The following is a 25,804-nucleotide window of genomic DNA, read 5'->3' on the forward strand; positions in this document are numbered from 1 at the left end:
GCTCCTCCATCTCCCATACAGTGTATATCATACTAGATGCTGTTAAAAGAGTTGGGAAAAGGGAAGGGAGAATGGAGAGAGAAAAGCAAAAGGAAGGGAGAGAGGGTGGAACTCCTCTTTGTACACTGATGGATTTACCCTTGGCAAAAATATCTCACCAAGTCAGCAAGACCATCCTGAGAGAAAACCCAAGTGGCAGACAATCAGGGACGCTTCTCAAGAGGAAAGGGCCTGATAAAATAAAAGGCAGTAGTTCTGATCTGTGGTTCTGAATTCCCGAATTCCCCTCCCCTCCCCCCCGGCTCTCATGATTTTGAATGAAACATTAGTACTGCTTCAGATGCTTCTTCCCTCCAAGGCCAATCAGCTGCTCAGCAGGGCGTGAAGCAGTTTTTCATTTGAACAGCTAACAAGGAAGTAGAAGGACAGGGCTAATTCTAAGACTCTTCCAGCACAGCTGAAGCTCACATTTGCCTTGACACAAGGGGAATGACCTGAAGAGCTTCTATCCACTTTGGAATGAGAGGAGTGGTACTGCATTAATTCTGAACAAACAAGCCTGACTTGTAAGAAGAAATAATCTTTCACTAGACAACCAAGAACAGTTAACATAGTTTTGAGATGTGAATAGAGACCTTTTCCTGCTTAGCACCATGGCAACAACCACCACTGGAAATCTTTCTCTTAAGAGGGGTACAGAAAAAGGAGGAAAACCAGCCAAAACATTGAGAAGTTAGAGTATTTTGACAAAATTCCTATTCCTTCTTCTTTTAGCGTATAGAGCCTTCAGAAGTAGTAGTAAATCCTGAGATTGTATTTTAGGTGTTGCTGAAGGTGAAAAATCACTTCCCCCCTGTATGGGGGAGGAAGAGTTCAGGTGGCTGAAGCTGTTGCTGGTCTGCTGCTGCTGTTAAAGTCTGTTCTGGTTTCCAGCTCCCAAGAAAGACACAAAAGAATAAAGAGAAATACATCAAAGGAAGGAGGTGCAGTTTTTGTTCACCATGCTGGGTCTCACTTGTAATACTACAGCCACAGAAGGACAGATACAGCAATTATTATCACATCACTGACACACTTACAATCTGTGCAATACTATTCCAGGCACTGCTTTTAGCTGTTTTATAGTCACTGGCTCATGGCAGCAGTATGAAAGAAATCATCTTGACTAGCCAAATCACTCTGTATAACGCATAACAATAGAACAAGAGACATAGGTAGAGAATGAATGAGGTAGGCATGAACAAGACCTATTAACCTGAGAATGAGAGCAGATAAAAATGTTACAGCTTCTACATCCAGGAGAAACTGGCAGGAACAGTGATGTTGCTGTATAGGAAATAGCTGAGGTGACAGCTTTTCCTCATTAGGTGAAGCCATGGCGGTAAAGCCTTCTCCTTCCTGTTTAGCCACATCCCTAGCATCAGTGTCAAATTATGCTTTCTCAGGCAGGCTTGCCAAACTAAGAACCCTCTCAAAAAAGTAATAATGAGACCCCAAGACAGCCAAAGCTTTCAGGCAGATCTGCCTGTACCTTTTTCTACAGTGACCTCCCCAAAGATGATCAAAAGCTTTTTAAATTCAGTAAAAGGCAAATTTCACTGTAATAAAACTAGACACATAATTTTACGAGAAAAAGTGCAAAGTGACTAGGGATAACAGACAGAAAGAAAAAAGGTATATGCACAACTTTTCCTGCTGACTGTGTCCCTGTAGGGTCCTCAGTCCCAAGCTTCAATTCGGTTAACTCCAATTTCTGACTGCCAGCAAATCTGCTCAGTGCTCTTTGGTCCCTTGGGAACAGGAGCGATCTCCGTCCCTTCTGAGGCCTGGCTGCCTGTTCCGCTCCTTATGCCAGTCTCACAAGCTGCACAAGCGGCAGGCTGCCTACCTGCCCAGTCCTTGACTGGCATGGAGAAAACCTCTATTTTGACTCATTCAATCTACCGTTAGCATTTGTTAAATTAAAAAAAAAAAAAAAAAAGGCATGGAAAAAGTTGGGCTGGACTCTTGTTACCATGGATGCTTTAGGGGCATCTACAGAAAGAGGAGCTTTTTCCAGCGGCACGATCTGCTGCTAGAAAGAGGACAATCTTAGATTTTTGTCTTGTATCGTCCCAAGCAAATTGTTAAAGCTTAAAGAAATAGTACTCGTAACAGCAGAAGTTTTCTGTTCAGAGCTTGACGTATCTTGAATCAATATGAGATCTGTTTTGCTGTGTTTGGTTGCTAACAACTCTAAAAGCCCTTTTCAGAAGATAAGAATTGTCATAATGCTGCTGCTGCTGCATATCTGACAGCAGCCCTATTAAGGAGACCGGAATAGCACTCAGCTAGAACCATCTCAATACCTGGTGCATGTCTCTGTAGCCAGACTCAGAAACGTTCTGCTCCTTTATGCTGTGCAGAGAGACCTCGGCGTAATGAATACTGGAGATCACCCTGTTTATGGTGGACATCTCAAGAAAAATAGAATAACTAGTCCTAATGCTATCCATTATACTTCTCCAGGGAAAATAAAACTTCTCTTTCAAATGGGTAAAAGATCTGCTACAAATGGAAATAGAAGATTATAAAACTGTTGGTCTCACTGATAATATAACTAGCATTATGCAGTCCTTTATGCATGGGATAATTTGTATTGAGTTACAAATTATAATTAGTTATATGTTCTGATTAATGTAAAAAACACTTTCAGTAGTATCTTAATATTTAGTAATGAAACCATTAACTGTATAGACATGAACATCTTCCAAATTATAAAACAGCTAGAGAAGGTTTTAAAAGAGAGCTCTAAATAGAACCGTATATAGCTGTGGCCAGATGTCTGTTGAGTCTGTATGCAGGATGAGTCAAACATATTGATTGACTGAACAGCTAGATTACATTCTCAAATTATACTAAATTTGTGGAGATAACAAACAATGCTGTTGAGGTCAAAGAACTAAAAGAGGTATAAAAAGATTAAAAACGTGGGCAGTAAATAAAATGAGAAACTGCTTGAGAAATGAGGTGGGGACACCCAGATAAAAAAAGTCTGAAACACAGACACATAGAAAATCTAGGAAGCATATGGAGAGACCAGACACAATGTAACCTAGGTAGAAACAGCAAAGACTGATTTACCAAAGGGTATTTCAAAAGATAAATATTAGTGTTTGGCTAATAATTGCATACACACACAAGAAGTCCATCAGCTGGGGAAAGAAATTATTTGAGGAGTCTCATAGACAGTTTGACAGAGGTAATACACAAATTTTGAACAAACTCCCCCATGGAAACATAGCAGAATGAGGAAACATGTCCAATGGAAGTTTTGAAGGATACCAAAAGGAATGACCCCATTTCAAATCCTAATTCCTATTATTTTACATGCACCCAGTTTAAGTTTTAACTCTGAAATTATTAGCATCTGGCTTTTTCTATTAATACATTTACATTAATAATCCAAAAGATTTTTTTTGACAGTTTGTATATTCTTGGACTCTTCCAACATTTATCTTTGATATACACACATCAACTGTAAATTGGCTCAAGACATATACATCCACATGCCAGTTCTGACTGCAGCCACTGTATTTCTAAATTCCAACTAACCATAGCAAGTATAAGACAAATTCCTGTAGCGTACATATCTGCTGAAGGAAGTCAAACTGATTTTACTTGATTAAAGAATGTTTAAAATCCAAAAAATGCAGCTAAACTTATTGAACAACTTAAGACACACAAGATTCGGTGTGATTACAATCATTAATGCAACCATCAGCAAACCATCAGCTATTGCACATAACATTTTCTACATGTTACAGATTTTTTTTTGTTCTTTCCTAATAAACGGATCAAGTACTCGCTACTTGACAGTACTATGCAAGGAAGACTTATCTTGTAAGATGATGAACTTTAGGAATTAAACATTTTATAAGTTGGAGCTGACAGCTTTGTTTAAAAAAAAAAACCTTCCATCTGTAATTAATTTTTCTGATGATCTCTTGAACTAAAATTGCTGCCTTGTAAACTCATGTTTTTTGTTAACAATTTGACAGGGACATAAAGCTTTAGACTAAAATAATCTCTCCTTATCTTTTCAGTCTACATAAAGCCACAAAAGAGCTTAAATTAATGACAAAATGCAGTAAAAGATGCAGAATACAGGAAGTTCCCAAGTAGAGCTTTGCACTAAACCAACAATGATCATTATTTTTGGTAGTGGCAGAACGAAAACCTAGAAACGCGGGTTTAAATATAAATGTAAACCGAAGAACAAATTGCAAAAATATAATGTTCTGAAACATTCCAGTTCGAAAAAGGCCAGAAGTAATAGCTTTCAGTTAAGAGTTTGTCTCAACTACGTATTAAGGATATGGTTGTGACCATATTACTCAGTCTGCATCAGTCACCTGCCTGAGGAATTACTGTTGCCAGAACATGACAGAGGAGATGGAAAAGAGCTGTAACTGCTTCTCTCCTGTCCACCGTGGAGATGGAGGGGGAACAGGGAGAGCTTTGGCTCCATCTCTTCTTCCCAACCCAGAAGCAATTCTGAGAAAACAAATCCGTAACTCCAGAGTCAGAGTAATCCTCTAGGTCTGCTGCGTCAACACAGCGCATGTTGTGCAAAGCCCCAACTGACCACTAGGACAAAAAGAAACGGCGTCATGGAATCAAATTAAAATCGGAAAAATTAACCCCTCCCTCAGTCACCTGATAGTGTAGAAACTTTTGCCCAAGAAAAGTAATGGAGGATTCACTGACAGATGTTTCTTATTTTTGAACTGATTAAAAAACTATTCAAGGTAAGGAAGGAGCAACAAATTTCACAAATATACAGAAATGTACTATTCAGTGCTAAAATGCACTTGCAGTCATACTTAAAACTTTTGAATCTGTTGATCAACAAGAATGAAATTTGTGACACAGGCAGCGTTTACCCAAAAGTTTAATTCTTGTTTATTTCATGCAGCCAGTTCAAGGATGCAGATCCTACCAATGCTCCACTAAAGGGAAAATTGCAGTATATGTCAAACCTCTATTTATTACACACAAAAGATGCCATATTGGCGTGCAGCCTCAAAAAACTGAATACTGAATTTAACTTCATCTGCTGTTCATAAAGCTGCTTGTTATGACAGCAATCATTTTGGAGTTAGACTTCTAGGTCTCTTAATTGTCAATGTAACTCTCATAAATTAATTGGAAAAATAAATTTCCAGAAAGGTATCTAGGGAGAAATGTGGCTGATCAGTTGTGCTAGGGTCACTCAAATAAACACAAAAATGTAACCATTCAGAATTCCGCTGATACTGAAAAACAGCATTACTGTAACACATGTTCGTGAGTTTTTGAGGAATTAATGGCCCATAAGTAGAGTTGTAATTTTAATGGATTTAAGTGATTCAAGTTTGGTGTCTCCAAACTTAAATTGCTGCCTGCAAAAATTCAACTTACTGATATTTCTTAGGAAACTATAATTAGCCAGTTCCCTGCCCTGTCCTACTTACCCAAGAGGCATATGCAGATCCTGTTGAAATAAGATAATTATGACAAACATATCGATAAAGTTTTAGCAGCAGATATAGTCACATGTACAGGGGCTAAATTCAACCTACTGTTTTCCATCAGCAAAACTGGCATTTAAGTTTAGAAGTCAGGTGTAAGAAAGGCTATACGGTATTTAGCCACCCTAATTTTTAAAAGGTTGTTGTTTTTGTCATTACCCTTTAGGCTATCTTCAATTATGTATATTTCTGTTACAATTCAAAATAGCCATTTTCTTTAAGATTCACTGCAGATTTGTAAGAAACTTACATAAGCTGTGGGATGTCTGTGGACAACGGACTTCTGATTTAATTGGTATGTTATTCTTTTAGATTTATTTCACAAACTTGCTTGCAATGACTTCAGTAAATAACTACTATTTATATAAATATCTACACTATATACATAGAGCATGTTAGTAAAAATACTTTAGTTACAATACAAACAAGTGTAGTTGACATCAGTCAACTGAAAAATGTAAAATTACTTCAGTAGTGCAAGGATCTGTCCTTTCACGTTTGAACAGTATTTGTCTTTGTAACAACCTGATTGAGGCTCAAGATCACAGCTGTATAAGTAGGAACAATCTTCTTGTCTTCCTTTACTCTATTTCTGAAGTATAAATTATAACAGAAACATATATATACATATATATACATATATATATATATATACACACACACAGGTTACTGGTAAAAAGAACAAAACTGTATTCTGGGAAAATGTATCTCTATGCAGTTATATTACAGTACAAACTTTATCTAGAAATATCATGATTTATATACTTTTCATGTTCATTCATACTGCATCCACATTTTTGATTTTGCAGAGAAATAATTGTAGTCTCCAAGTTGTTACTAAGCACACATGTAGTTGCTTTTCTTTCAGCATAATTTGTTCTTTTTTGCCCTTTGTTTCAAATTTTAGAGTTATCTGTTTAAAATAGATTTCCCAAGAAACCCAACTACTAAACTCTTTCAGTGTTACAGGAAAATCTCTGAGTGCCCATTTCTTTACAGGGAATTAAAGAGTAGTAGCCTCTGAGAATGTAGGAAACAGAAAGTGCATCTTTCACCTTTTGCAAATTTATTCCTGATTTTTCACAAGAGAAAATGAAAATCTATTTTCAGTTTAAAATATTAGTAGTACTGTATTTTTTTTTAAATCTGGAAACAGTACTCTGGTTCTTGAAACTCAAAGGTATTTGGGCTTCATACATCACCATTCATTTGAAATTATGTCAGTGAATATGATTCATACTTGTCCTTTATCTTGTACAGAGCTTTGCACACAGCATATAGGATACCATCAATTTTGAATGGTAGCATTTTACATTCATTTCACAGGAGCAAAAAAATTAGAAATTTGGAAAGCGATGGCTCATTAATAAGTGAAATCAAAATAAAAACATACCGAAACTTATTTCACCCCCTCAAATCTTTCTCCTGCCCTTACAACTCTGAATGCTTTTTACATTTATCTAGATAAATCTAGACGCATTTAGCATCTAGATGAAACTCTGCAGCTTAACTGCTGATATATGTTTTTCGAAAGTTGAAAAAAAAAATAATCAGGTGAGTCATTTTGAGTTAATGACTCAAATTTTTTTTTTTTCAATTCAGTTCTGAATTAAAAAGAAGCTTGCTGCTGGGATACTATTTCATGAGAGGTGAATGATAAATTTGAAGAAACCTAAACTGAGATTTTCAGAGAGACTGAAAAGAATTAAGACTCTTGTTTCTGTCAAATTGCAATTGGTTTATATTCCTTTAAAATCCTGGACCTAATTCTCAATTGAATAATTCCATATAATTAATCTACATAATTTCATACTTGGCGAAATGTAGACCATAATTGTGATTGGATAAAGAAAAGTTCTCAAAACTATTTGCTTCCTGTAGAGCGAACAGTCCATCTCAGGTACACACTAAACAAAAAGTCTGATTTCCACATTCCATGAGTAAGTTGGAAAGCCACATTTAGGCCACTTACGCCTTTTTGTTTGTACTTCTGACTTTCCTGTTAACATTGTAATACATACTACTTGTGCATAAGAATTAAGTGAAGCTAAAGTATACTTTTTAAAATAATGATGAACAAGAGTCTTTAATTCTACTGCAAGAACGTAACCTTACCGTCTCATATTGTTTCTTCAATATCCATCATATTTCCATGCCCACCTTTTTTGGTTTCTTGACTGCAGTCTTTAATTTGATTAAATACTAAAATCTGTCCTTCTATCACTATATTGTATTGATCTCTTACTAATGACCTGTAGCATACTTTATGTCTAATAGCTATCACTAAACCCACGATATTCATCATTTATTCCATTTTAGCATATACTGGTCAATTTTAAAGTACCTTAATTAAGAATAACATAATACCTTATTGGCTTATCTGCAAAACGTGCAATCCAATACAACAGACAAGAATAGTAAGCTTTACTTTTTATTTTAACTCTAATTATTCTGCTTACCCTGACATTAATGAAAATTCATCATGATTAATGGCCTAACCTCTTTAGATATCCCTTAACTTCATAAACATCTTCCTTTTTACCTACTCTGCAGGTTTCTAAAAGCTCCCTGTGACCTTCACAATTTTTTAAATTTAAGTTTTGAAGGTTGCATCCTTTTACTCTTTAACTAAAGGAAGAAAAATTAAATCTGTAGAATGTACTAAGGATGTAAGGAGGTAGTCTCTCTGTGCAACTCTCCTTTATACTTCTCCTTTATATAACTAACTTCTACTGATATCTCACCAAATACCAGCAAACATAAAACTACACACTGAGCACTGTTGCTGTTATCTAGCATCCTATATAAGGTACTCAGGCATCAGAAGCTAGTTGCAGAGTTGGGAAAACACTGCAACAAAAGGCAATGCAGAAATGCAGCCGCTCTTTCACAGAGCAATGGCAGCCTACCACTGCCATCTCTGGGAAATTGCTCAGTGTTGAAACCTTGTAAAAATAAACAAGTGTCACAACAACAAACAGTGGCAAAAGCTTTAAGATTCATTTCTGAAATGTCATTCAACTCTGATGCAGCCAAGATATTTAGAAGGGAAGTGTAATCCACAGTCATTTACCAGCTTGTAGACTGAGAACACAACACTAGTTCTAGTCAAGGAAAGAAGTTAACTTACTTTTTTCCTCTCTTCTACGCCAAATTCATAACTATCCTATATCAAAATCATATAACTCTTCCTCTTGATTTTTCCTTCTGCAAAGTGTCCACCTGTCTAACAGTCCAAAGTCACATGTATGAAAATGTATATGCCCTTTCTGGCAGTTTTGATTCATGCCACGCATCAAGCTTTTCAATTAAAAAGTTGCAAGGTGAATCTATTAGAGGAACAGTCCACAAGGAAGTGGGGTTTTTTGTCTTCCTGTTTTAACAATGGTCTCTCCATTAAGATTTCCTTCCTTGATTTTTTTTATTACAAGTTGGTATAATTCTTCTAGGAAAACAACTTCCATTCCTCATCTGCAAAATTTTCTTTTGACTTTATCTGGTGTCATGGGGTACTATTATTTGACTTTGAGCGATTGTTCTCAAGTGCCCATATTACTAGCACGGTTTCCACCTGAAGATCTCTACCAGGTCCATATGAATTCTCCCCAATGAAGATATTATATCTCTAGCGTGCTCAGAGTTTCTATGGCAATTTATCCTCATAAACTCCCTCTATGATATAGAAATATTATAAACATTTTACCAATAGAGGAATGGAACAGACAAAGACCCAGCTTATTAAGGTATCTAAATGCTTAAGGATGCAGATAAATGCCTACTGGGATTTTCAAGGGTGCTCTGACACGTAACTCTCATTGAAGTAATTGAAGATTTTTCACTAAGTACCCAGTCGGCCTTTTTTGTTTTCTGAATACCTTTATCATCTGACTCACCCATGTCGTCCTTTAAATCCAGTGGACCAGTGCATTAAACTAGGAGCTGATTAGCCCTAACCTTATGCTGTATACACAGTTGTGCAATACTTCCCGTAATAGGGCAAACTACATGAAAAAAAAAGGTTTTGTGCATATTAAAAGCATCCAGTCTTCCCCCTAATCTGAGTCACACACCAAATATCCAGATGGCAGACAGCCATACAGACAGCCACAGATGTCAGGCAAGAAATGAGTCGTTCTCTGGGGATCTCACTGCTTTCTGCTAGGACTGAAGAGGGCATGAGGCCAAGTCTGTGGACAAACCCTGATATCTGGCTCAGCAACCCCCATAGTTCACTTCCTCGCTTAGGCTATGAGTTTTGCAGTAGCCACTGCACCTGTCCAGCCCTACTACCACTCACATAATACAGCCCACATATATGAACAGCCCAAACCATATGTGCTATGTATCATCTTCATCTACCATGTAGATGGATTTAGGTGACTAGCCACTGTATTGGCAAAAATGCACATGTACAAAAGCTATCACATGTGTTTGCTAGCTGCACTCTTCTCAACTCTATCAAAGTTGAGTGCATTTTCAGATAGTTCTTTTGCCTGGCCTAAGAGGAAGTTGCTTGGTTTGAATAGCACAAATAATGTGTTGGAGGTTGGACTAGATGATCTCCAGAGGTCCCTTCCAACCTAAACGATTCTGTGATAATCTTCACACATGAAAAAACATTTGTTTATAACAATTAAAGCATCTTTTGCCTAATTCTGCGACGAAGATGCTTTCTTTCACCACAGGTTTTCTTCATATCCCCATGTTTAGATGACCAGGTGCTGGAAAGTGGATGGATCTCTCATCAGGGCTTATTAATGCCATTTCACCACTAATAATTAAGCCAATGAAACTTGTTATGCAAATCAAGCAGGATTTAGTCAATGTACTACCCTGTCATTGTGAATTGCATTACTACTTCTTTTTGTAAGTCAAGACAACTGTCTTCTTACAGCCTATACCATCAAATCCAAGGACTGACTAAACAAACCTCACGGGCATCCAGTTTACCTAGAACAACATAGATATTTTAATCAAATACAAGACAAATTAAATTCCTAACATAATATTGCTACTCTACAGGGGTGGTTTCTGAGCCAAGGCTTATGGGTAACGTGCTGCCTGCTAGACCTTCCGAGACTGCTTGCAGCTACAGAAAGTAAAGTGTTAAAACTGAGGCCAATAGAAAGGTGCTGCCTGCTTAAGTAGACATTTTGTGAATTATCACCTCATACACAAGTATGTGATTGATCCCTTGGTAAGTGAAGGTTGCAGAAATCACAGGTGCCAGCCACAAAAATTATTACTTACATGAATAAAACAATCAAATCTGCCTAATTTTTCCTTTTGAAAAGTTCTTATCAAACATTTCATGAATCACTTAAATTTGAATATTTTTAAGTGAGAGAGGAAGGCAGAATGGCTACAGATAGCTCTGGATGCAAGCAAACTGAATGCTGGAAAACTCCTTATTTGTTTATTGCCATGTAAGACCTTTTTCCCCCTAGTTTTCTTATTTTTACTGGATTACTCAAGGCCTTTTAGCGAATCCATGCATTTGTCAGTAAGTTACACTTTAAATGCTTCTTCAGACTCACCAATTACAAAAAAAATCTTTCGACTGCAATTAGACTGCCCTATGCTAAATGAAATTAACATTCTCTGAAATAAATTAAGAAATGAATCGGTGCTATGATAATCAGCTGATCTAACACCCAGGTTTTTCAGTACTACAAATGTTCATCAAGTTTTTGGTGAGCTCTTTAAACTTCTCCTCATGCCTGTGCAAAGTCAGTTGGATAGAATAATAATAAATATAGTAAACATACTTAAAATTATAAATTCCCTTTCCCTTGTACATGGTAGATTATCTATATCTTTCACTCACCATTTTGGAGCAGGGGGAGTTCAGCTTTCTAATTAAGAAACTTCCCTGAGTGGAAGTTTTAACATCAGAGTATTCGGCCAAGATACAAAAAGTAAGGCAGCCATAACAAAAACACAGTCATCCCCGAATCACAGAGTGGTTGAGGTTGGAAGGGACCTCTGGAGATCATCTAGTCCACCCGCCCCGCTCGAGCGCGGGGAGCCTCTAGAGCATATTTCCCCGGATCACATCCAGACGGGTTGTGAACATCTCCAGGGAAAGAGACTCCACAAATAATAAAAAAAAAACCCCTCAGTTTACATCTTGTCAGATCTACAACCCCCCATTCTGCCCCACAGCCCGCGCGCGGGAGAGCCCCCTCCCCCCCCGCCGCGCCCCGGCGCCAACGGCTTCTCTCCGCTGAGGGACCTCTGCGACACGTACCCTTCCCCCGCAGCCGGGGCAGGACGCCGGTGTCCGTGTCCAGCCGCCCCCCCCGCCCTCCCGCCGCTCCCCTCAGGGCAGTGAGGGCGGCCGCGGGCCATACCCGAGTCGGTGAGGCGGGGCCGGGCCCTGTCCCGCAGGTAGTAGATGAAATCCCGGCAGTTGTCGTCCTCCACCGCCCCGACGGAGCAGAGCTCGGCCAGCAGCTGCAGCGCTTTCTGGCAAATCTCGTCCTCCCTGCCGCCAGGCATCGCCCCCCCAGCATCCTCGGGAGCGCGGCGCAGCTCTGCGGTCAGGCGCCGCGCCGCTGCCCGCCGCCCGCCTGCGGCCGCCCGCGCCGCCCGGCCGCCGCCCGCATCCTCGGCCAGCGGCGTCCGGCCGCGCACCCGCCCGGCTGCTGCCCGCTTCGCCCCGCCGGGGGGCCGTCCCGCCGCCTGCTGCCCGGCGGGAGCGCCTCGCCGCTGCTCCGGGCTGCGGCAGGGTCCCACCAGTTGAATGCCAGAGCGGGGAGGGAAGGCGCCGCCGCCTCCCGCCGGGCAGCGCGGCGCGGCGCTGGCGCAGCCCTCCCCAGCGGCGGGAGCGGCGGGCGGGCGGCCGGCGGCGGGGGCGGCCATGCCTCCGCCCGCCCCCAGCCCCTCCCCCCGCCCTGGGGGCGCTCTTGCCGGCTGCGGGCCGGGCCGGGGGGCGGCGGCGGCGGCGGCGGCGGCGGCTGGGCGCGGCGGAGCAGGGCGCAGCTGAGGGAAGGTGAGGGGCCGAGCGCCTCAGAGAGGCGGACGGGGAGAAGTGCGAGACCAGTACAGCCGGGGGGGGGGGGGGAGACTTAGCAGGAGGTGGCCCGAGGCAAGGAGCGGCCTGGGGGGCCGAGGGGAGGAAGGTGGCTAGCGGTGTTCAAGCCAGGGGCGGCGGCGCCTCGGGCTGGGCGCGGGGAAGGGGCCCTCGCGGCTAGCAGGGGAGCACACCCGGAGCGTTTCGGGATCCCCCGCCACGGGTCGGCTGCATCTGGAAGCAGAGGTGGAGGAAAACTTCGGGAGTGGGGTAGAGTTCAAAAACAAGGCTCAGTCTTGAATGCAGGTCCTGGTAAGCAGCAAACCTGCAGGAAATTCCTCTTCCTCCTCTCCTCCTGCATGAGTCAGGCCCAAACTTCTTCTTTGATAGTCTACGTCTAATATTTATAAACAGCTTGTTAAATACCATATGCTTTTTGTGTCTCACTGCCTACTCCCATTCAGAAATGATTACGTTCAGTCAACTAGTCGTCTTGAAATTATTTTCTATAAATAACGCATGCACTCACTGCGCGGAGCCTAGTGGAGGAGGAAAACATCGGAATTTTAATTTCCTGTAGTGAATGGTGTTTTTCAGTTATGTTTGGCCTGTGCGCTGGGGTGGGCTCCTCAGGGCAAGAGAGAGTTAAAACACCAATGAGAAATCTTGCACACCTGAGACCAGGCTGTGGTTTGAGAGGGAGGAGGGCAGAGCGCGCAGCCAGCTGAGGAAGGGAAGGCAGAGCAGGTGGAGGTAGTTGGCTGAGGAACCTTTCTCCGTTAGCTGTATTTAACTAGAGAAGCGGGAGATCTGTGAAGGTCCGCTTCCCTTAGCGTTTGTAGGTAGCTGAGACTTGCGGATGCCGTGGGGGAGAGCTGAGAACTGGCTGCTCCATTAGGTTCTTTGACTTTGTAGTGTGGGATTAAATCTTGCACCTTAATAAAAGGAGTAAGGTAAAGGAGCCAGAAGCAGGCATAGGAGGAGAGCATGTGAGTATGTGTTACATAAGGATCAACTTGAACCTCTGAGAAATGGACAGCAGTGTTCCTGAAGGCCTGTATGGCTGCTGGGCTTAAATCAAAGAGGCTTCGTCTAGTACCACCTTTTTCTAATATGTCTAATATGGGCGATAGCCCACCAGATTCCTACGTAGAGTGCATCAGAAATAATTGTGGAACCACTAACAAGGCAATGCTAGACTCAATTTAACTCTCCCTCCCTTTCTCTTTTGGAATAGTATGAGCAAATGCCAGAAGCCACGATGAGCTAGGAAAGCTCAGGCTGTGGTGTGGACGTTTTGCCTTCTGTTTAAAGGCTTTGGTGACAGGGGCTGGACTAGAAATAGCGAATAGATAGAGCAAAATCTACTAGTAGACATTCTTTTTTCTCTTTAAAAAGAGATATAATATATGTAAGTTAAAACGTAGTGTGTGAATGGAATTGGTAAAGGTGGTATCCACTAGGTGTAACTTTATCTCTCCTAGAGCTTAGGCAGCATTGCTTATGTCTGAAAAGTGTGACTTTTTTCCTCACTTTTAATAGAAAAGTTATGTCTGTAAAAATGATTGTACAAACTAGGTATAATTCCATCAATAAGTAGACAACTCTTTTATGCTTACTTCTTGTTATTGGGGATTAGCAGTAGATAATAAAATGGTCTATAGCAGTTATGGTTGTTGTGGTCATGTGTTTGGAGCCAAAACATAACTGTTGGAGTCAGAACACAAGTGTGTGTTTTCATATGTAAGCAAAGGGAAATTTCCCATTAGTCTCAGCAAATGTTGCACAAATATTTATCTTACTGTTGTAAATATCAATGCAATTGACTTGTTTCTCCAAGTATGCAGTAAGGGAGGGAAAACAGAAAATTATGAAGAGGTACTGTGTATCACATCACTAGGCCTGCTCTTCCTGTTTTACTGAAAGAGTAAGGAACTTGGTAGAACCCGAAAATATCAGAGTTGCTTTTAGGGAAAACCAACTTCAGCAGGCCTAGTGAATTATTCATATACATGTAAGATATAGATGACTATATTTTGGTAGTGTGACCCCAACTTAGATGGCTGCTCTTAATATCTCGTGGTCTGCCCAGGATAATAAATACCACTTTCCAGTTGATATATTTGACTTAAGAATTACTAGAGTGATGTGTTGTGTTGTTTTGTTCTTTTAATTCTGTGGGACCCTAAGCCCATCCCTAGCCTGGAATTCTAGCTAGTCATAGAACGGACTTTGAAAGGGCTGATAATGAGGTGGTAATTCTTTATCTTTCTCCTATAATTAAATATACTTGCTTCATTTTTAAAAAGCAGCAATCTGAAGGTGCAGAGTTGTTTTTAATGCAGATGGTGAGGATACACAATTCTTCAAATTTTTCTAATGGAGGAAAAAAACAGGAAGTTGTTCGGATGTCAATGCTAGTAAACAAGGGCATATGCTCTCAGTAGCTACTTAACATACTGTCCAAAAAGATGCCCAGTTATCGTTACATTTACTGTGGTACTGCAGGAATCTGCAGTGCGTAAAGACAAGTGTTACTTTTTTTTTCTATGCATGTTTCTGAAAACTGGATTACCTCCGCCGTTTTGTTGCCCTGGATTGCATATGTCTGTTCTTGCGGTCATCCGTAGCTGTGATGAGTTTACTCTTGCATCGGCTATGGATTTTGTCAGTTTAGTCGGTCCTGTTATATTCAAGATCACTAGCGACTGCTGTACTAATTAACTCTGATCTTAGAAGAGGTTCGTGCAGTGGGACACTCTTCTTAATTCCATGTTGAAGGTTACAGCTTGTCCTGGGTATAAGCATAGGTTTTATTTGTTTATTTTCTTTCTGTGTAGCTCGGACCTACCCTCTCTCAGTACAGTACGCCCTAGAGGTTGGAAAAACAGATAGACAAACAAAATCCCCCAAAACTGCTATGCATAGAATCAGAAATACCAAGGCTTTTTCTCACCTGTTATAGTTGTACTGCAGTCCTTAAAATACATCACAGACTTAAACTTCACTTTTGAATAAGTTTAACTGGTTGACATACAACAATTCTACCACGTCAACTGATTGTTCTTTCCTTCATCTTGGAATGAGGTTTTTCGCATGTTTTAAGAGTGACGCAAATGGCAACGAAATCATCTTTGCAAGCTAAAGTAAAACGAATCTATTTTTACAGGCTATAGTAAAGCAGAGGCTCTGTCCGTGCCAGATTAAGGTGCGATTACGGCATCTTCTGATGTGCCTCTGAAGTAGGTTATTAATCATAGTAATGTACTCCTGGCACACTGAACGCAGTTTTGCTGGCAGGTGATCAGGGCTATCTAGAAGCTCTTATTTCGTTAATACAGTATGTCATGGAGCCCTGGCTGCTGTAACTTCACTGGTGTTGGTACCCCAGCTACATAGCTGACAGCTAATACCTATTTTACAATATTCCAAGGTCTCTCCTCTGATAGACTGAAGGAGGCTATTAGCTCCTTTAGCTATTACTTATTCAAAATTGACCATATTTCTTTTCTGTTGTTCAGAGATGGCCCTTTATATGATAAGTATATGACACATTTCCTTTCTTGCTTAAGCTAAAGTGGTGAGAATAGGCACCTGCAAAGTGAAGGTGTTGATCAACTGAGTAAGGCTGGAGAGTGTAGATGAGTGACTCTTTGGGCTCGGTTCTTCCTCTGGGGAAGATGAACGCACTTGGGAGTCATATTTTAGCCATGTATTGAATGCAGAAGGACCTTCGTTAACAAAAAAAAAAAAAATCTTACCAGTAGTTTTAAAATATAGAACTTACTAGCTGTAATTTTTTAAAAATCTTTAGAAAGAACAAACTTTGCAATACCTTGCAATGGTACTCCATTGTCCTTTACTATTTTTATGGATTAGAGTTCCAAATAATAGAAATTTAGTTAGATATTACTGGGAAGAAGTAAAACACTTTCTCTGGCCTAGAAAGTGTAGTTGGGCTGGAGGGGGAACCCAAAACAAAAAAAAATCCAAAACAAACAACTCTCCTCTTCTCCCTCAATTCTACTTATTAACTACAGTTTTGTTTCTTTAGGGCACACATACAAATTGCGTTGTGGCTTAATGGTTTTGGTATCCACCTGTTAAGATGTTCTGGACATTTAATGATCTTACCAATTGCACCTTGTACAATTGGATTGAGTGTGTTCATAGAATGAATACCATTCTGGAAAAGATCAGGTAACTTGCATCAGACTTTTTTTTTTTTGTGATGTAACTAAAAGTTATCAAGTATTGCATCATGTATTCATAATTGTTTCTGTGAGGTTTGGCCTTAAATACATGGATACAACACACTGTTGTTTTTTTGTTTTTTTATTTTTTTAAAAAAGGAAGAAAGAGGCCATGAGTAGTAGTAGTTCAGGAAATCAATCAAGGAAGATTTGTAATAAACTTCTTAAATGCAACATGAAAAACAAGGTTTTTTTTGTTTTGTTTTTTCTCGCAGAAGTCAGAGTGGGTAAATTCTGAGAGTAAAGAGCAGGAAGAAAGGCAAAAATCAAGAAGTGTGTTTTTGTAATTAAACAATGCTGTTTCACTAAAAGATTCACAGCCCACAATCACCTAAATTCCAGGCTGGATAAGGAAAATGCTGATGTAGGATCAAGGATTGATACGTCTATCAAATCTTGTTGTTATCGGCTCTGCCAGACTTTCTTCCTCACTTTGCCTCCTATGTGCATATCCCTTTAAATTCTGTGCTTTACTCTTTAAATTCCGTTTTTAATGGAAATCTCTTTGATGCTACTGAAGAGTACAAAACGCTTAGCAGAATATATAAGAAATGGGAACCTGGGCAACTGACACTGAGTTTTTGTGAGTTTGTTCTTGTCTAGGCAGCTTCATTCTTGAGGTTCATTAGTTATTTATTATTCACAGGAGGTCTTAGGAATGTTTTTAAGATGAAGGTAATTAGAAAACAAAATTGCTTCCATTTGGGCTTTTTACTTGGTATCAGCTGTTAGAGGTTATATGGAAACGAGGTGGGAAAGGTGATGCCATCCTTTTGAGAGCCTCTTACAAAACTTGCATAGTTGCTCTTGGATGCATTAATAAGATGGAGAGGTTTAAAGATTTTGAGTTTTTTTGTTTTTAAATCCTGTGATCAGTATTAAATATAATGGAGAAACATTAAAAGAGGGTTGGTGGTGCATTTTCATTATGGTATTTATAAAATCTTAAGTTTTCTGTTATGTGGAATCACATGCCAGTTATTGACATCTCTTCAGGTTTTTAGAACACAACGCGTGAAAGCAGTGTTAAACAGCGTACAAAGCTTTGTTCTTTACTCTTCAAGAGACATGTAAGCTGTACGTGAGCCAGAATTAGTAAAATTACATTACCGGATTTTCTGAGTGAGTGGTAAGTAGGTTACTTTCTCACAGCAGATCCTGAAGAAAGAGCAAAATGTCTATCCTATACTGAGCAGAAAAAAAAAAACTGTGTCAAAATCTCTTACATACTATCAAGTGTCGCTAAAATCCATGCTGTAGTATAGGATTTAGAAATATTCCTGATAGCCAGTGTCCTGATACAATTGGGGCTCAGTTGCTTCTTATAAAGTGAGCTGAAAGGAGATCGATAATAAATGAGTGAGTGGTCTGAATGAAGGTTATAAGGAAAAGCCAGATAGCTACTTTAAATCTAACATAGCTCATCAGTGTGGGATTTTTTTTTTTCTCCATTTTGTGATTGGCCAAAGCTTCACCGACTGAGGCAGAGGAAGTAAGAGGTGCAAGCTCCAAGTAGAAGATATACCGTAAAAGACTGTAAATGACATAGCATGAATGCTAGTTATTTCAGATGCTAAATGACTTTTATCATCTCTTTTTAGCAGATAACTCTTCTCTTTCTGATCTTCCTACAGTTCATCTTGCTAATAGAGAGGACTCTGGGTGCTGTGGCTTTCTCATCTGCTGTTTTCAACTATTTAAGGAAAGCTTCCTCAAAACTGGAGGAGGGAGAAACGCACTGTCTTTGATTATGATTTGACTTTAATTCTAATTTTGCCAATTCCCTTCTTGACAGCTTTTGTAAATATTACTGGAAAAAAGATTACTGAATAATTCAAGTCTAGGGAATGAGCTGAGCTGGAGCAGAACTATTGCGTTCCCAAGCCTGTGTTTTTTGTTATTGACTGCTCTCATGAATTTTAAATCTTTTCTCCTCAGTCAGTGGTTTTTATCTCCCCTTTGGATGCTGCCGTTTTGGATAGCTTTCCATCTCTTAATGCCACCTGTCTGCTCTTACAAGTAAATGTACGACGAACCATTTAAGAACCTTTCCCCTACCAAGGGAGCCACAGTTAACATGCTATACTGAGGTCCTTTCTAGCTGTATCTTTACATATATCCGTGCAACTACAAAACAGAATTTGACCCTGGACCTGAGTTTTGAAGGGAGTCTAATGAAAGCTGATACAGTGAGCATGCTGAGTATCAAGTAATCTTTTTTTTTTTTGACTTCTACAGTCTGACTTTTTTCTTTTTTTCCCTTTGCCATGTTATTTATGACACACTTTCCCTTACTGTTTGCCTGTTAGTTGATGCTGCTTTTGTTACTGAAGTTTTAGTCCTTTGAATACACGTGGAAACACGGTATGGAAGAAAGAAATTGGTATCCCAGAAATAAAGAACCAAATCAACCCTTCAGTTTTACCTTGTAGGTTAAGGATGGTCAAATAGCCAAATCATCATCTGCGTTGTCTTTTTTTAGCGCTACTGTGTGTTTTTAAAATGCTCTATAACTGTAGCTAGGTTGGAGACATAACGCTGTCTTGCTCTACTAGCTAGAGAGTTACTAGGTAAAGAGCAAAAAGGCAAAAGTGATGGTGTCCTTTGACCTTCAAATTCCTTTATGGACCGTTATTTACTCAAAATGAATATATTGAAAAGACTGTTCTACGTTAACATGGACAACCATTGCACTGAGGCACTGTTCCTGTATCCTACCCTAGCATGCTGAAGCATCCGAGTTCTTAAGGAAAAAGAAAACCTGATACCAGAAAAGAGTCTCCTAGAAATGGAGTCTTACTCATTCAAGATTTAGCCCTGAAGTTTGCTATTTACATTAACGTTCTCATGAGAACTGGAAGATAACAAAGTAGGAGTTGGTCCCATGCTCTATACATCTCAAGAAATAACAAAAAAAGTGTACTATTCCTATTATTTGAATATTTATAAATGCATAAAAAATAGAGCCCATCCTCTGCAAGGTGGAATGATAATGTAATAAATGCCAGTGAGAATGCCTTGCCCCGAGGGGAAAAAAAAATGTGATCGTAGTCTAGATAATATTCAGGACTACATATGAAACCTGAATCAGGCTTACAGTTTAGAACCTACTGAATAAAGTAAATATCTTTAAAGCAGACTTTTTTTTGTTTTGTTCTAGAAGCAGAATCATCTGGAACAAAAATGAGATTCAAAGCTAACATCATACTGTCTAGCTTACAGAGGCCTTTTTATAAATGACTCTTATTGATAGTTGCACTCAGTGGTACAGTTCATATAAGTAAATGTATAAGAGCTCAATCATAATGTGGATTGCAGAAAAGTTGTACTAATGTATTTCCACTCAGCTGCTTACAGCTACGTACTACTACTTTCTAACCAAAAGAAGAGGAAGAAATATTCTGTGGGTTTATGGTTTATAGCATTCTCTTAAAAATTCATCTGGCTAAGAGAGAATAGATCTCCATGAGGAGAAAGTAGGCCTTATCTTTGAATCTTAAAAGGTTATAGAACCTTCTACTAAACAAGAAAAAAAAAACCCACCTTTTCGAATATCTAGTTAAATTTATGTTTTGTAAATTGTAGATGTCACTAGTGCCTCTATAGTGCCCTCTATAGTGCTGGCCTTCTCTGAAAGATAGTTAAATTTAGAAAACATTTTTAATTAGGTGCTACTAATCAGATGTGATCTACTTATGAGTAAAAAGTCTTCAGCTGAGAGAAGAATGTTTTAAATAACGCTTGTGACTCCCTGGTCCTAGGTTTAGTGACTGTAAGCTTTATTAGACACCAGAGCTGGATTAAAATTTTGCTACTTCAGACTTGCTACCCATGGCCATCTGGAAGCTTTGCTTTGCCACCAGCAATGGTATAGCAAAGTAGAGACTGCTGTATGCAGTAGGGATCTCTAAGCCTTTTGGGGAGTTCTGTTCTTCTGGAGAGTCCTTCTGCTGGCAAGCTGAACTGGAGAAGGGTTAGTTAGTGTTATAGTAGGAAACGCAAGCCATGTTTACTGGGATGGGTGGCCTGCAAGCTCTTGTGGTGGTTTTTTTTTTTTTTTTTTTTTTTTTTTGGTGCTAACTGTGAGACTTCGTAACTGGAGCTTGGACATTCTTGCCCTAAGTCATAAGTATCTTTGGGGATTGAAGAAAAGTTGTTGTTGGGTTCCACCCTCCCGAACCCCTTATCTTTAAATATACCTTTATAACTGGTTATGGGATCGTTAACACATAACCAGATAAGTCAGATTATATCCAGAAGGCAGCAGTGGTAAAAACTAGCCAATTAATTGAAACAAGAATGTGCTTTCCTCTAGGCATTCCTGAAGCAGGAAGTGTAGAAATAGCACTAATTGAAATTAATGAATTGACATTAGTGTGTTTTTGAAGTTTCACGTGGACAGAAAGTTCAACCTCTGTATAAAGAGAACCTGGAAAATCCAGCTTACTTCATTCAGCACATTCTGGTTTGGTTCCATGGTTTCTAGCTAATATACTCATGAGCAGATTTAGACTGATTTGGTTGAACGTTTGGATCATTCTTTGGTATGCATACTGATGGAGAGAGTGAGTGGGGATGCATTCTTAAGCTCTGTCGAAGAGCAGCGTTTTCTTGCTCAGTTGAAGTTGTTAATGTTGCTTTATCTTAAATGAGAACACTTTACCATGAGAGAGTGACTGCTGGCCTTCTATTCCTGTGCAGAATCACAGGAGCCAGTGCTTAGCATAAATCTGCATAAGACAACGAGAGATTTTTAGGTAGCTTGGACATCTCCCTTCCGAGCAGACTAACAAAGAATTTCTTTTTCTGTTGCAGTTGAAACATCAGGTGAATAAATGAACTGTCCTGCTGTATCAAATACTTTTGAGAGGAAGAAAGGTAAGCTGTTTCTTTGAAGCAGGCATAACTTAAACATGCGGCCTTAGTCATAGCAGTTTAAATGAGTCTCTCGGAGACTTACTGCCAACACAGTGATACGCGCTTTGAGTGGAAGAATAGAGTTGTTTGTTTTTTTCTGAAATGCATCTTTCTAATGCTGAGGACAATAGACTCTCCCATTTGCTTTACGGGTTATAATAACTACAACCTATACCTTAGAACGGTTTTTCTTCCACCGTCTTGTCATCTCCCCCAAACAGTTAGAGCTATTTTTCCCTTTTCTGAACGAGTCTCTGTGAAGATGTTCCTATGAAGCCGATGCAATGTGGTAGGTCCTGACCACCTATGTTACTTAAAACTTGCTTATATGAAGGCTTTCTTGAGTCATGCGCGCCAGGTATATTGTTGTCTAAATCTAGAGAAGGCAGGCAATGGGTAGAAATTGAGCACTGGTAATGTACAAGAGCCTTTACTCACAATAATCTCTTGAAGATTATCAACGTCTAGAAAGTTTATGGATTGTCTGCTAAGAAATAAAGGGTGGTATAAGCAGCTGAGTTTGCTAGCTGAGAAAGGTTTTCTCTTGCTGTTAATTCCACCAGGAAGAAGCCACAGTAGGCCACCCGGTAGGAAATAATTTGAGATGCATTGATATTTTCTTACTAAATATTGAACTATTAAGGCTGCTTTAGCAAGGCAGAGGTAGGGGTCTGTAGGTGGACAGTTAAGATGTTCTGCAAGGCAGAACCTGTGAGCAAAATCCTTTTCCTGTAAGGAATTGAATCCTGGCCTTACATGCTTGAACTGTGATCTAACTGGGAGGCTGTTATATTGAGGTCCTTTTATTACGTGTTTTGCTTTTAATCTCATTTCTCGGAAGGGTGCACGTCTTTAGGAGAGGATTCTAAACTGTATTCCCAAGTGAATGAAGGGGTTTGTGTTTCGGTCTGGAGGAGATGGCGGTAAAATATAAAACCTTCTACCCTGCTGCAGCACTGCCTGGGTCTGTCTGTGCAGTGGTACTTGGAGTGTGCTGACTCCAGGAAGCTCTTTGGTCAGTAAGTTAGCTATTTTGAATTTCTTTCTGAGATACGTGCCTGACCCCATGGATTATATGTGAAAACAGATGCCTCCCTTCCCCCTTATCAGAAAATAGATGAAGAGTGTTTTATCAATTCAGTACTTCTGCTGTTTATAACAATTGACTAGAGAGCAGGACTCTGGAAACAAACTGAGGGTCGTAGGGGATACGTAGGGGATAACAAAAAAAATGAGTTAATAATGTGATGTTATTGCAAAAAGAAGCAAATATAATTCTGCAGTGTATGAGCAGGATTATTACTGGAAGGTAACGGACATAATTACCCTGATTTGACATTGCCAAGGCTTCATCTAAGCAAGTTTTAAATATTGCAATTTGAGATGCAGACAAGTTGAAAAATCTCCAGAAAGGAGTAACAAAATGGCTTAGGAAACAATGTTTTGTAAGCATGACCTGTGAGCAAAGGCTAAAGGAAACGAGAATTTTTATAAGCTCCTCTAAATAAGAGAATGCTCATGGTAAAAATCTTTTGACTGGGAAAAGTAGTGTGCTGCTTTTTTCTTTTTAGAAAGATGAATAAAATTGTTTCCATATTCATAGAAAGTAGGACAAATTATATCCACCTCAACTCAATGGATTAGGAGATGAGACCTTTACAGTTCCTGCCTCTAAACCACACAGGTGATGCCTTAACTCATTACTTTTACTTTCTGTAAAGCCTGCTTTCTGTGCATGCTTAACTGCAGTACAAATGTGAGCAAACTAAGGAATGAATGATATGATTGATATTTTTTATTGATAATTCTCCTCACTCAACTGTCAGAAGTGACTTAGATTACTTTTATTTAACAAAGAGGTTATTGGTAATAACTGTTCTTCTTTGGTAAGCATACAATCTAGCTAGCTGCTATCAGTAGTAACACTACATTTATATAGTGTGATTTTTTTTTTTAATTTATTTATTTTTTTAAGGTACTTATCAAAGGACTTTCTGAACATTTCTTTTGTCCAACAATATGATATTCACAGAACAAGGAGAAGTTCTGATAAAATGTGAGACAAGCATGTTTTCTCCAAGTGCACATTTATCTGTCACTGGAGTTATCTGGCATTTGAGCAAAGTATCTAAAATTATACTATAAAGGCCTGAATAATTAATAAGTCAGGATTTACATTCAGTTATGTCTTACAGCATAAGCTATATTTGTCTGAATGCAGAAGTCTTCTGACTTTATTTTTTGCTTCTCGCATTAGGAACTAACTTTGCTTAATAAATGTTAATTAACTTACTGTGGCCTCATGTAATCAGAATAACTGAGTGTAATTTCTCAAGCTGACAAGTTCTGACCTTAAAGTTGGTAGGTTGTATCTGAATCAAAACTTTCCTTCTGTTCATGATGAGTAGAGCTAGAGTAGGATGAGAAATGGCTTTCCAGTTTTTCAAAATCTTGAGGAATTTCATAACTTCTATTCTAGTGTGGGAAGACATGCCTTTTCAGAGTATTTTGGGTTTTTTGTTTCTTCTTTAAAAGAACAAGACTGTCTTCACTTAGCCAAGGATTTTGGTGGTTGGAACATGTCCTCAAAAGAGAGAGAGCCCCGAGTCACATTCCTGTACCCTCCTTCTACATAAGTTTCCCTACAGCGAATTTGCCTATATGAGGGTGAGAGGAAGGAAGACAGACTTTTTTTCCTCCTCTATCAGAAAGTTTGTTGTTCTTACTAATGTTCCTAAAACCAAACGAAGCAAACCAAACCAAAAATAAAAAAAGGCTGATCAGCATTTGGTATTTCCCTACAGAAACTTGTTTGATTAAAACATTCCTCTGTTTTAGTTGCAGTCTCCCAAAGGCTTTGGCAGAGTAAGGAGTAGGGCTTCTCTAATACTACTGCTAGATTTTGGTTGACTAGCAAAATTTTTCTTCCTCCTTTAAAACCTAAAATCTTTCCTTAAACACGAGGGGTGGATCATCTGTTTTCCTGGGGAACTCTTCAGTCCTAGGCTCTCTGTTGGCATTCGGTCAGCAGGGCTGATACAAGCCTGCTTGCTACAGATTGACTTCCATCAGCGTGCATCCACCTATTTTTCCTTGAAACCATGTCGAAAAGGAGAAATGATCCATAGCCAGCTATAGCCTTTGTTCTTGGCTGCTGCTACGTTTCTGTTTATACACAGGCTTTTCAGTTTTATGAAGCTAGCTTTACCTGAAATCTTAATGTAGTTGCATCCTCCTGGGTAAAGTGGACAATTTCTGTGTCAATTGCATTTTTCAGGAAGAAGATTACGGTATTCACTCTGCTGCCTGCTTTCCTTGCCTATGAATCTCATGGCCGAATTAAAGGGATTAAACATTATAAAACACTAGCCAGGCCAGTTCTTTATAATTCTGTAAGTGGACAGAATAATTCCTTCATTATTTTTGCCAGAGAAAGAAGTAAAACGTAATAGGTAGGCCTCTGCTGATATACCTTATATTACTTTGGCAAACACTTGATGGATACTGAACTAGGTCCTCCATACTCAACTCTTCCTCTCTGTGATCTGTATTAACTTCAAAATTCCACAAGGAAATTAAATTTTAGATTTTTTTCTATACATGGTAGATATAAGGCAACATAATAAATACTATGCAGTTGGCATGTTGCTTTTTGCTTTAAGCTGAACACCTTGTGTATAATACTTTTTTCTGTGTTGGGGAAAAAAAGAAAATAAACCCTTGCTTAATAAGGATTGCAGTTGTGTGCATGACTGGACTCAAAGCAGACTAAAGTAAGATAGCGTAAGACTCCTTGTACCAAGTTGTATTTGGAAAACTGCAGCTTCCAATTTTTTTTTTTTGGTAGCTTCTAGCGTGCCTTGTGTCATTCATAATACCTTTGCGTAGGCTTAGAAGATGACTGGCTTTCAGAGCTGAAATCATATATAAAATTTTATATTTCACTGATTGCATCTTGTAGGATTATCTAGGCTTATTCATGCATTTTATGCTTGAATCTAGGCAGTCATAAAACAATTTAGTTATATTTATGCTGTGAGAACAACAATGCCAATGCATCTCACTTT

At 39.3% G+C, this 25,804-nt stretch overlaps 1 protein-coding gene and 1 long non-coding RNA gene across 5 annotated transcripts in view; one reads left to right on the forward strand and one right to left on the reverse strand.

Annotated features, from left to right (window-relative positions):
• Positions 1–12,092, reverse strand: part of SYT9 (synaptotagmin 9) — a 60,247-nt gene extending 48,155 nt beyond the window's left edge. For all 3 annotated transcript variants that reach the window (XM_068945199.1, XM_068945198.1, XM_068945200.1), the window contains exon 1: positions 11,906–12,092. In XM_068945199.1, coding sequence (XP_068801300.1) covers positions 11,906–12,053 — 148 coding nt within the window. In that variant the 5' untranslated portion in view covers positions 12,054–12,092. The remainder of the gene's footprint in view (positions 1–11,905) is intronic.
• A 384-nt stretch (positions 12,093–12,476) lies between these two features.
• The window catches only part of LOC104147431 (uncharacterized), a 170,494-nt gene continuing 157,166 nt past the window's right edge, over positions 12,477–25,804 (forward strand). For both annotated transcript variants that reach the window (XR_011141396.1, XR_011141397.1), the window contains exons 1-2: positions 12,477–12,546; positions 21,636–21,698. This is a non-coding gene — a long non-coding RNA (uncharacterized lncRNA). The remainder of the gene's footprint in view (positions 12,547–21,635; positions 21,699–25,804) is intronic.

This window comes from Struthio camelus, chromosome 5 (genome assembly GCF_040807025.1).
Source record: "Struthio camelus isolate bStrCam1 chromosome 5, bStrCam1.hap1, whole genome shotgun sequence".
Classification (NCBI taxonomy): domain Eukaryota; kingdom Metazoa; phylum Chordata; class Aves; order Struthioniformes; family Struthionidae; genus Struthio; species Struthio camelus.